Source organism: Ciconia boyciana, chromosome 10, assembly GCF_034638445.1.
Source record: "Ciconia boyciana chromosome 10, ASM3463844v1, whole genome shotgun sequence".
In the NCBI taxonomy this organism is placed as follows: Eukaryota; Metazoa; Chordata; class Aves; order Ciconiiformes; family Ciconiidae; genus Ciconia; species Ciconia boyciana.
Window position 1 is genome coordinate 44,485,484 of NC_132943.1, and position 10,773 is coordinate 44,496,256.

The 10,773-nt window shown below is 52.9% G+C and overlaps 1 protein-coding gene across 1 annotated transcript; it reads right to left on the bottom strand.

The window, feature by feature from the left end:
• Positions 1-333: 333 nt before the first annotated feature.
• KMO (kynurenine 3-monooxygenase) lies at positions 334-10,773 on the bottom strand. Its single transcript, XM_072874238.1, has 15 exons — positions 10,653-10,773; positions 9,666-9,735; positions 7,963-8,060; positions 6,857-6,946; positions 6,566-6,614; positions 5,606-5,693; positions 4,780-4,945; positions 4,200-4,271; positions 3,532-3,653; positions 1,993-2,140; positions 1,467-1,524; positions 1,272-1,354; positions 888-989; positions 735-794; positions 334-537 (listed from the first exon to the last, which is right to left on the bottom strand). The coding sequence occupies exons 1-15, from the start codon at positions 10,704-10,706 to the stop codon at positions 370-372; spliced, it is 1,428 nt and encodes a 475-aa protein (XP_072730339.1). The 5' UTR covers positions 10,707-10,773; the 3' UTR covers positions 334-369.

The window sequence follows — 10,773 nt, forward strand, 5'->3', positions numbered from 1 at the left end:
AAGGTATTGACTTGATTTTGGTAAGAGCAGAAGTCAGCCGTATAGGCTGGGACACCCTGACCGGTTCCAGTGGCTGTCCTGCTGGCTGGGATGGCGCACGCTGCCCCCATTACTGCACACAAAACCTGCATGCAGCCCATGATGTACCGCATCACTTGGGACAAGGCTGCCGAGATGAGGCAGAGATACGTCTGAGCCTCCGCAGGGCTATTCTTGCCTGGGGAGAGGGACCACCACCGCTGCCAGGAGGGCAGGCGGCAGAGGGGTTGCAGGAGCTGCCAGGCCACATCCCAAGAGAAACAACATCATCCAGCTGAGCCAACAGCCTGTTCCTTCACTTTTTATTACAACCAGGGGCTCCCCTTACATTTAAGCTACTTGTGTGCCAAAGGGAAATTTTCCGATATTCTTGAGATAATGGGACCAGCCCCACAAGTTTTCCATGCAGAAGTCCAAGTCCCATGCCAGTCGCTTTATGAGCAGGTAGGTGCCACCCAGTCCTGCTGCTCCCATGACAAAGAGCCCTCGGTTAATTATCTGCAAGTGTCAAAGAGAAACCCTGGTGTCATCAGAGGTTTGCTCCTACCCTGCAGCACCAAGGGAAGTCTTCACACCTGCATCCATCTGGCAGTATCCCACCACCAAAGCTCCCCCCCTGCAGCTGAGCAGCGCTGGTGTGCAGGATGCTCACAAGGCTCATGGCATGGGGAGGACAGGTACCACCACTGACCAACCTTTTTCTGCCATTTCCAGCGCTGAAGTGCCTCATGGTAGCGAATTCTGGTGAAGGTCACCTGAGAGGGTTGCAGGATCACGTCACCACCTCAAAGCCAGCCAGGAGGAGCTCGCGGTGGCTCAGGCAGTGGGGACTGAGGTACTGGCCTTACCATGGTGTACAGCGGGACAATGGTGGAAGGCATGAGGGTGTGGAGGAAGTTGTCTACGTGCTTCCGGAAAATGAACCACGTTGAATTCACGTGCTTGCGCATCTGCAACAGAGCAACCATCGCTCCTTTGCAGGGCATCTTGGCAGAGCCCCCTTGGCAGACCCCCCTTTTGCTAGCTCTCCCGCTGCCTGTCCTGGGGGTCACCGCAGGGAGCAGAGCCTCCCCAGCCTCAGTGGCATTCCCAAGGAGCTCTTAGGCTAAAGTTTGGCGGGCTGAGAGCCCGACCAGAGTCTTGCCAGAGCCCCTGCCCGCTGTGTGCATCCTAAGAGGGTGCCACTGTGTGCACGGCCCACAGGACCACAAGTCTGTGTACGGCTCGCCTACCTCTACATAGTTGTACATGGCTAAATCCGAGATCGCATGGTCATCTGGCACCCTCAGCCTGGAGAATTCAGGGAGGCAGACACCTGGGAGAAGAAAGCAGCAGCTCACGGACAGCTCCCCAGCAAGGTATCTAGCTGCCTTCTACTGCAGAGGGATCCTCCTCTGCTCTTGCTCGTCCCTGGCCAGCTCACTCACCAAGGTCATTGTGGAACTGGTCCATTAATTCATCAAAGACCAGACAATCCTCAAAGCCCTGGGAGGAAAATTAGAGTAAACAGGCAGAAGGAACCACGCGTTCATGAGAAGTGCCCTCATGGATGCTTAGCTAGTGTAGCTGTTTGCACGCGCAGGGTCCCACTGACCATAGCTTCAGAGCAGGAGTCTTACTCGAGGCCACTCTGCCAGGGGTCTTGCAGAGAAAGCCAGGGGGTTGCCTTTCCTGGCAGCCTGGGGCTGCCCTGCTGGACCCCCTCTCACACAGTCCTCTGCCCATGGGAATGTGGCACCACCACCCCGTCCCCTGTTCTCCCCAGAGGACAGCCGGGTCCTAGTGAGCAACCAGGTGCCTGAGGGGAGTTCAACACCTGCCGATGCAGAGGACATCAGACCGTGGGACAGGCCAGCCCGTGAACTCTGTGGAGCTACACTCTGAAACCAGGCATTTCCAGGTGAAAAGAGTGGGGGCCCAAATGACACAGCCCAGGGCCAGCCATGAACTTACTGCATTCATGCCCTGTCCATAGAAGGGCACAACGGCATGCGCGGCATCTCCCATCAGCACGCACCGGGAAGCAAGGTGGTAGGAGGAGCACTTCACAGATATCATGGCTTGGGCTGGCAGCAAAAAGTAATCGTGCTTCAGCTCTCGCCTTCAGGCAAAACAACAGATACTTCACTTGTGGGACCACAAGAGACAAGAAGAGCAAGTCATGCCACATCCAAGCTCAGGAAGCCAGGGCCACAGGCACTGTCAGTGTTGAGATGCAAAAACCAAGCCTATTCACTAGGATATTTGTGCTGGGAAAAATGTGGAAGCCAGAAAACCGGTTTCATTAACTTCCCCTATGTACCAAATATTTTGTCTGCAGGTTTTAAGCTCTGCACACAACTTGACTGTGAGTACGAGCATCATTGACATCTGAGTCCTCTTATCGGGAGCAGTGGTGGGTGGCAGTCACTGTAGGAAGGATATACCAGAGGATATCTGAGTTTCTAAATTTAGATGAAGTCCTGTGATACAGTCTCCTTAAGAGGAAAGAGAACTGCCTAACACAGCTGAGATCCTTGGTATCAGCCAAAAAAAGCCCATAATAGGTAACTATGTTGCAAAGCAGAAGCATTAATAGCTTGGGCTGGAGCTCCCACTGGCTGGGGAGCTTCCGTCTTTGCAGGAAAATGAGGACACGCTGAACAGAGCCACAGCCATCAGGACGTGTGCTGGAAAGGCTGGTCCCGGTCCCCACTGCCACCAGGGCCCCCAAGAGGAGCGGGATGCTCCGGCTCCATGCTGCTGCCCTTGTGCCATTTGCCCAGCAGCAAGAGGGTCCCCGCTGCCCAGAGAGCAGCACGCTGCCGGGAACTGCCTGCTCTTGTGTCTCACAGCCCTGATATTTGTTTTAGCTGTACAATCAATAAGCGCCAGTCTTTGTTTAGTCAGCACAGTGTTTTTTGTTTTTTTTTTGCCAAGCCCAGCTTTTCTCAGTCTGTTAGCTAAAATCTCAACATTTGCGCAACTCAGCTATCTGAACAGCGGGACTACCTTCGCGCTGCCAGTTTCGGCGTGCAACCCTTACTTTTGCTCTAGTGGAGTCACTTTGCTCACCCACCTCTAGTGTCAAAAACCCATGACTTATGAACAGCTAATCCATCCCTTGAGTTCAAAACCTTTAACAGCAACACAAAAGCAGTGGGAGGTGATCTGCTCTTTGCTCCCACAGTAGCAGGGCCTGGGCTGTGCCTCCAAGGAGCAGAGCAGTGCTTCGGTGTGACTCCATCAGAAACTGCCGCGGGATGGGGCTGCATCCTGCTGCTGAGACTGCTATTCCAGTGTGGACGCAACGCAGACCTCGGTCTGTTTGCTCCCCCTCTTTCAGACATACAGGCCATGGGGATCCACCCCAACAGCGTTTGTAACCCCTTGGCCCACCAGCTTCAGCGAGGTCTCCGTCACCAGGACCCCAAGGCTGGGTGGGGTTCCCCAGCATCCCCTGGCTTTGCGGCACTGTGTTGATGAGCGAGAAGGGGAGATGGGAACACTTACTCTCCGATGAGGGGGATGGCATCTGGGAAGTGGGTCTGGAAAAAACCCAGCACTTGCTCGCCTGTCGTGAGCTTCTCAAAGTCCTCAAAGGGCATGAAGAGCGTGCAGGTGAAGGACTTGTCCTGCCAGCCAGGGAGGAAGGTCAGAAAGAAGCCCAGAGGCCATAGAGAGCACCTGGCACCTGGAGCAGCAGCTCAGTGCCCAGCCTGTCACCTGGCAATTGCAGCAACCTGCCTGAGCAGCGGGGCCGAGCGCCTGGCCACCCTGTTTCCCATGGTGGGCTTGCAGACGCTGGGGGCAGGCAGAGGGGAGGCAGAAACGGGCAGCGTGTGATCTGCCGGCACACTGCCTGGCACGCTGCCCTGGTACTCCTGTATCTGGTTTATAACATCCAGCTGCAGAGAGCTGGTTTCTGGGGGGCTCGGGTGGGCTCAGATGTGTGGGCAGAGAGAGGTGGCACAGGCACCTGCTCAGCGCTGTGAGGCAGGGCCAGCTCTGGCCGTCCTGTCCTGCACCCCCCCAGGCTGTGGGATGCCCAGCACAGGCTGGGCGTCCCTCCTGGCACCTTGTCAGCCCTCCCAGCCCCTGCCATGTGCCTGCCACCACAGCCAGTTCATCCCCACAAGCTCCATCCCATGCCCCAAGGGAGCATGTCCGTGGGTTATCACCATGTTGGGCAGTGCAATCATCATGAAGGTGTTTCTCGGCCAGATATGGAGGTAGTTTGGTTCCATGGCAAACTGAAAGAGAAGGAAAATCGCCTTGTGTCCCTGACGTGCCCTGCTCCACTTCCCCAGCCCAGCCTCTGGTTCCCCTCCATGCCAGCACACCAGTTCCCATCCTTTGTACCATGAGAAGACACAGTGACCACAGGGCCCCTTTCTGGTACCTGATGCTTCAGGGAGACACAGAGCAAGGGCAAGATGAAAGGGTGGGAAACATGGTCAAAAATCTGCTGTTTTGCAACCGCTGATGTCCTCACAGACATGTTACCGTATCCCCAGGACCTCTCAGAGCTAGAGTTTACCCCACCGCTCCGGGGCAGGCTCTTTAGGATTTTTGCAGCCAGGTACCAAGACATTGGCCGCACCACTGGAAGAGGAAGAGATGCCTGCCTTCTAGGAAAGTTTTCATCCCTTGGCTGAGCCCCAGGCGAGAAATTAATTTCTCTAGCAGAGCCACCATGACAGGGGAGCAGGGTGTCCCACCTGCAAAGATGGCAGCAGCCCCGGGGACAGGCACACTTACGTCTCCATCCTTGGGAGGGATGGTCAGCTCCATGTAGCCATGAGGAATGTACTCGTGACTGTAGTTAAAGCGCGTTTGCCTCATGAACTGCTTTCTGACTGTTGAGAAGGCTCCATCACATCCCACGATGAGATCGTAGGTGACTTCCAAGGGCCGCTGGTCAGATCTGAAAGCAAGAGAGTCCCTTGGATCAATGCTGCTGCAACTAACTCCAGGCCAGCTCAGCACCACTGGGCACAGTGGATCTGCCTTTTGCAAAATGCCAGGGTCACCTCCAGCATTATTAATTTTCTAGGGTGAGGGAAGATTGGCTTTCACTGACTGGAGACCTCAGTGTTAGGACAAATAATTATCCTGTAGGTTATCAAAAGCATAACTCTGCCAAATCTACCCAAGAATGCAACAGGCACTGTTGGGATAATGCTACTATTTCGTAGAGCCTGCATCCCCAGGTGGATGGGGGGCAGGAGCAGAACTTAACACAACTATGAAACAAGGTCATCAGCTGCCCTCCCTGATGAGCAATCTGTCCTTGAAGACCAGCGCTATGGAGGCTGGCACATTTATTCCTTGCACAGGTCAGCAAGCGTGTGCCTAGCCTACTGCCAGGCTGCTGGGGAGCTAGCGAGTTGTTTAAATTTTTTTCAGCCTCCCCATGAACCCTGCTTTGACGTCTCTGCTTTCCAAAGCTGACACTGAGTTTTGCCCGCTCAGTAATAACACGCTAGTTGCAAACTGAGATTGCTCAATTGTTTGAGGTTTTATGAATGATTAAGCAGAAACTAACTGAACACAGCACTTGATCCCAGGCTTGCACAGGGATTACCTTTTTATGGTTAACTTCCCCAACTCTGCGTTGCACCCCAGGAGCTTGTGTCCAAAGTACAGTTTAGTGTTGGAGTACTTCTCAGCAGCTGTGAAAAGAAAAGACAACTAAACGTAGAGGCTTGTACTGTGACCCCAAAAATATTTCCAAGGGATCCCTAAATTATAGGGACTTTTGCCATTACAATGGCAAATAAGATTGCTGTGTTGAGTGATGGCCAGCGGCCAGGGCACACTAGGACCGCGTTTGATCAACTCCGGTGAAAACTACTTAAAAAGTGCAAGGAATCCTGCAAAGATTTCTTTCTTCCCTGCGATGACAGGAGTCATTGACCTGTTTCCACCATCACTACATTGTATTTCAGGATGGGATGCGGTGCCTGTAGTCAATAGGAAATTTGGGGAAATTTGGCCTGGCCTGATTACACACTTAGCCACCGTGTGGCAATTTCTATTTGTCTCTGTACAATCGGGGGTTGCAGAAATTTTTATTTGTCTCTGTACGATCAGGGACAATTGGAAATCTCCAATTTCTATTTGTCTCTGTACAATCAGGGGTTGCAGAAAATGCCACGAACCGTGGCAAGGCTGAGGAGGCATCTCCTGCTTTGGCTGGTGAAGTTCTGGGAGCAGACTCCAGTGCCAGGAGCTGGGGAGCTGAGGCAGCTCCCATTTGAGGGTGAAGGAGGGAGAGCTGCTCCTCAGGGATTTCTGCACACGCAAAAAGGCCTTGGGGGGACTTGTTTGAATATCCTTTTGTGTCAGACAAGCAGCAGGGAAACAGCACAGATTTTCTTCTTAAAAACACAGGTAGTTCACATTTGCATTTTCTGAGAGCCAGGTTATGCAAAACTCATGGGCAAAGAGAGCCTGGGGCCCAAAGTCTCCTGTTCATGAGGCAAACCCTAAATCCTCAGTGAAGAGGGTGTAAAAGTGTTTGCAAACAGTCCTGGCAACCTACCTGTTAGCAGCTCTCTGTTTAAGTTTGCTCTGTCCACAGAGAGAATGTACTGCAAGGCAAACAAACATGGGGTTCAGGAGGCATTGCTGAAGGATACTACGGATGGCCAGACAAGAAACATAATCCTTTCCAAACAGCCCCACCAAACCTGGGGAGTCACGCAATCCCCTTCCCACTCACAGCATCCTTTTTAAGAGCGTGAGCCCTGGGCTGTCCATGACACAGAGCTACAAACGCCATCAAAGACACCTCATGCTCTGCAATCTCTGACTGGCAGCACAAGACCAGTACCTGGTTCTTCTTCCCGTAGGGGATAGAGTACTTCTTCCCTGAAGGCGTATGTATCCTCCTTGCCCGCATGGGAATGCCTTTGGATACAATCTGAAATGGAAGGGAGCACAACCCAGCCTTCTGGCCAAAACCGAGTTGCAGCGGGGCAAGGTGTGCTCCTGTGTACCAAGCGCCATCCCCCGCACGGCACCACACTTCGGGAAGAATGGGCAGACGTATGAGACTCTCTGCTCATACGTCTTCATGTGGCGATCCAAATTACCAGGGAAAATTTCACAGGTCAACGCCTGTCAGTGACTGTCAACGCCAAGTCACTATTTTTTACTGAGATTACTCACGAGCTCATTCTCATAAAAATCCACAGAAAATTATTTTTTGATAGAAGGGACATGAACAGCCCCAGGGTGCTCGACAGTGCAGGGGATGACAGCCAAATTACATCCTGGTGCTGGGATACGAGCTGTCAAAGCCTGGGCTCCTTCTGTGCAGGGAGCCAGGGGCCCGGAGATCCCACCACTGCCAACAGCTGGAAGTTAAATGGTAGCGAGCGCCATGCAGAGGAGTGCTGGGCTCTGAGCCAAGCATGCTGTGCAGAAGGCAGCGTGCACGGATTTCAGGGATCAGCCCAAAGCTCAAGGTTTTGTGGGAAAATACAAATCTGGGCATGTCAGTGAAGAAACCAGCCCCCTTTATCGCATCCTGCTGGTACTCCAGCTCTTTTGGGAGTCCACCTACTCCTGCCCCGTTTGCCCTCACCCTTCAGGAGGGAGGAGAGCACAGGGGAGAGGTAAACACTGGAAGGTGTTGTCTGAGTGTTGATCTCCTGGGGAAGCACCCTCTGCCACAAGCAGAGCCCAGCTGCCCGGGGTTGGGTGCTGCCCTCAGGCTGGGGGAGATCCCCGTTGGTGGCTGTGCTGTGAAGCAGTGGAGAGTCAGGCTGCGGGCATGCAGTGGGAGAGGTCTACCTCCCCCCTCGCAAAAGCAGAGCTACGGCTGCGGTGGCCCCTGCGTGCTTAGGGAGCGGAAGAGAGCCCCTCCACCACCAGCTGAAGTCAACAGCGTTTTAACCACAGAGACCCCACCACCGACAGAAGCTGCCAGGGTACCTGCTCTTCCATCCCCACGGCTTGGAGAGCTTGTCGTCCTCTGTGGGACAGGGCCAAGTTAATGCTTCTGCCACGGGCAAAGCTGGCCACCCGGATATCTGCACAGAAAGAGCAGTTGGTTATGGAGACGCCAATACCACAGCCTGGTGCGGGCAGCGTCTCCCGAAATCCCTGCAGCGACAGCAGGCGGGGCACTGGGGAGTCCCCGTCCCCCCGCACTGTGCGCAGAGAGGGCAGGTATTAGAGGGCACGTTCAGCTGTCAGGAAGGCAGCTGAGCAGCTTCGAGGGCTCCTTCCTCCATGCCTCCTCTAGCCTGGAAGAAGCAGGTGCAGCCAAGTGCTCTAAAGGGAACACGGGATCCTGACAGCTCCCCACAGTGCCGGAGGGCATGTTATCACATTTCCCCTCTAAGAGCCATTTCCCCTCTAAGCAGAGAGAGCTGAGCGATGAATGCCTGGCAGCTTCTGCTGAGACCCATAGACTGACGCTTTTTGGGACACTGGCAGGCCACCTTCTCCATCACGGTTCAGATGGAAATGTTTTGGTGCTGGCCTGTTCCTCCTCTGAATGGCCTCACTCAGGCTTCCTGGGTTGTCTGGCCAGTGAGTGTGGCAGAGCCTCATCCCAATAGCTTTCAGGGTTGCATCTCAGCACAAAAAATGGGCCAAAAACGGGAGCAAAGGGGTAAAATCCATCTGACTCAGAAGGCAGGTAAGAGCAATCAGAGGCTTTTCGAACCTGTGAAAATTCTAGCATACACAACATCTGGCTTTAACAGTTAAACCACAGTGAAAAGCTGTTTGCTCTTGCTCTGAGCCTGCAGCCTGCTGGCATTGCTTGGGGCTGCTGCTGTGACCCCCTAGTTTCTGTGGTGGGGACCCAGAGCTGTGTGCAGGACCTGGGGACGGGCGTAGCTGGGAGCCGTGCAGCGGAACCGCCTGTCCCTATGTCTGCCCGAGCAGGAAGAGTTATCACAGAGACCATGCGTCACATGGGGCTTCTCCTTCCCTCCACTGCACATTTGAGTTGAGTTTCACCTTCCCTGGTGTCATTCTCATCTGCTGCTTGGCTTGCCATTTCTGCCCAGGTTTTATTTGTCTGTCAGCTGGTAGACACTGAAGGCAAACAATTTCTCTCCCTTTCAGCCAGCACCAGGGCTTCAAATCATCGTTTCTCTGTTGCAGTGCCCTGTGGAGCTGGAGGCTTCCTGAAAGCACTCCATCTCTCCTTCTGCCCCTCTCGCCACCAGCCATCCTCACCACCGATGGCAGTGGTTACCAGTCAAGTGATGCTTTTAACCCTGACAGAGATGCTGCAGCATTAACAACAGCTGTTGCTTCCAAACTTCTGACCCAGCTTGGTTCAACAGCACTGTGCTATAATTCTCCATGCAGAGACCAGTTTTCAAAGGTGAGGATTTGAACCAGTATTTAAGCCAAGAACACAAAAAAGGGCATCATTTTAGTAGCTGAAGGGTGGGTTCCCTCCACACAAGACAATATATTTCAAATAAATGCTCCCCCACCACCACAGGAGCTAAAGGGAAGAGTGAAGAGAATATCTGCAAAGTGCCACACTTTCAGGTTTCATTTTCTTTCTGCAGTTTCAGTGAGCTCACACAGTTCCTCTTTTCCTTCTTCAGGAACTGTTATCAGTAAAGAGACAGAAACTAATAAAGAAGTAATGATCAGGCTGAACTTACCTTCTCTGGCTTCATAAACATCAACACGGAAACCTCGTCTAGCAAAGAAACAGGCATTTAATGCACCCACCTACAAGAGAAGGATCAGGAATGGTGGATGAAGTATTTAGTAGCTGTATAGTAGTTACATCACAGATCACTACTGAGATGCATCAAAGGAAAGCAGTGGTGAGGGGATGCAGCTCAGCATATACAGGAAGACCCTTTGATCAAGAACCTTAGAAGACTTCTTCCTGGAGAGAAGGCACCCCTGATGTGCCTGCAGAGCCTCCAAGACAAAAGTCACCGTCAAAACTCACCGGATGAAGTCACATCAAGTTCAGGGCTTGTTTACATGCAGTGGTTAACTGCAGCAGGGCTAACCCCTTCAAGCCAGAGACAACAGGAGCTGGTACAGGCAAGCTCCCTGCTCCTCTCTGAACTATATTTTATCTTCCTCAATAGAATTAGGGTACTGCAGCATTCCCTTGGGAAGACATGAGGGGAAGCTAGACCTGTGCAAAAGCAAGATGTTACCTTAAAAAGGACAGTGCATATATGTCCTGCTTGTTATTTAAATGGATGGCTATCTTTTTCTTGTTTAATTTCCATCTTTAATTGCTGTCAGAACTACAGACTTGTATGTCATCACTCTTTTCCAGCAGCACAGGGACCAAGAAGCTAACGGCCAAAAAGTCAAAATAGAGATTTAGGTGCTGCAATGCTCCATGCTGTCCTTTAGAGTCAGACGCATTGCGTCTCAGGGATATCTCAGCAGCAAAGCTTTCCCTCAAGGCAAAGAGCCGTTCTCCTTCTACAAAGTCCTAGCTGCTCAAACAGGCCTTGCTGCCTCTCACAGTGGGAACTCAACCAACTCCTCCATAACACCCTGTCATGTGAGGGAGGAACGATTTTAAGAAAAGCATTCACCCCACATTCAGGCAATGCTTTTACAGCTCCAGCTCCCTGGCAAATGCAATCACACAGCAGCTAAATTGCGTTTCCTACCAGACCACCGCCGATAATGGCGACTCTTTTCCCCTGGGGGTCACCAGGCTCCATCGCTGGGGCAGCCCCCGGGTTGCAGCTTCTTAACTGCTGTCCCGGCTCCCTGTCCTGCTGCGCTGCC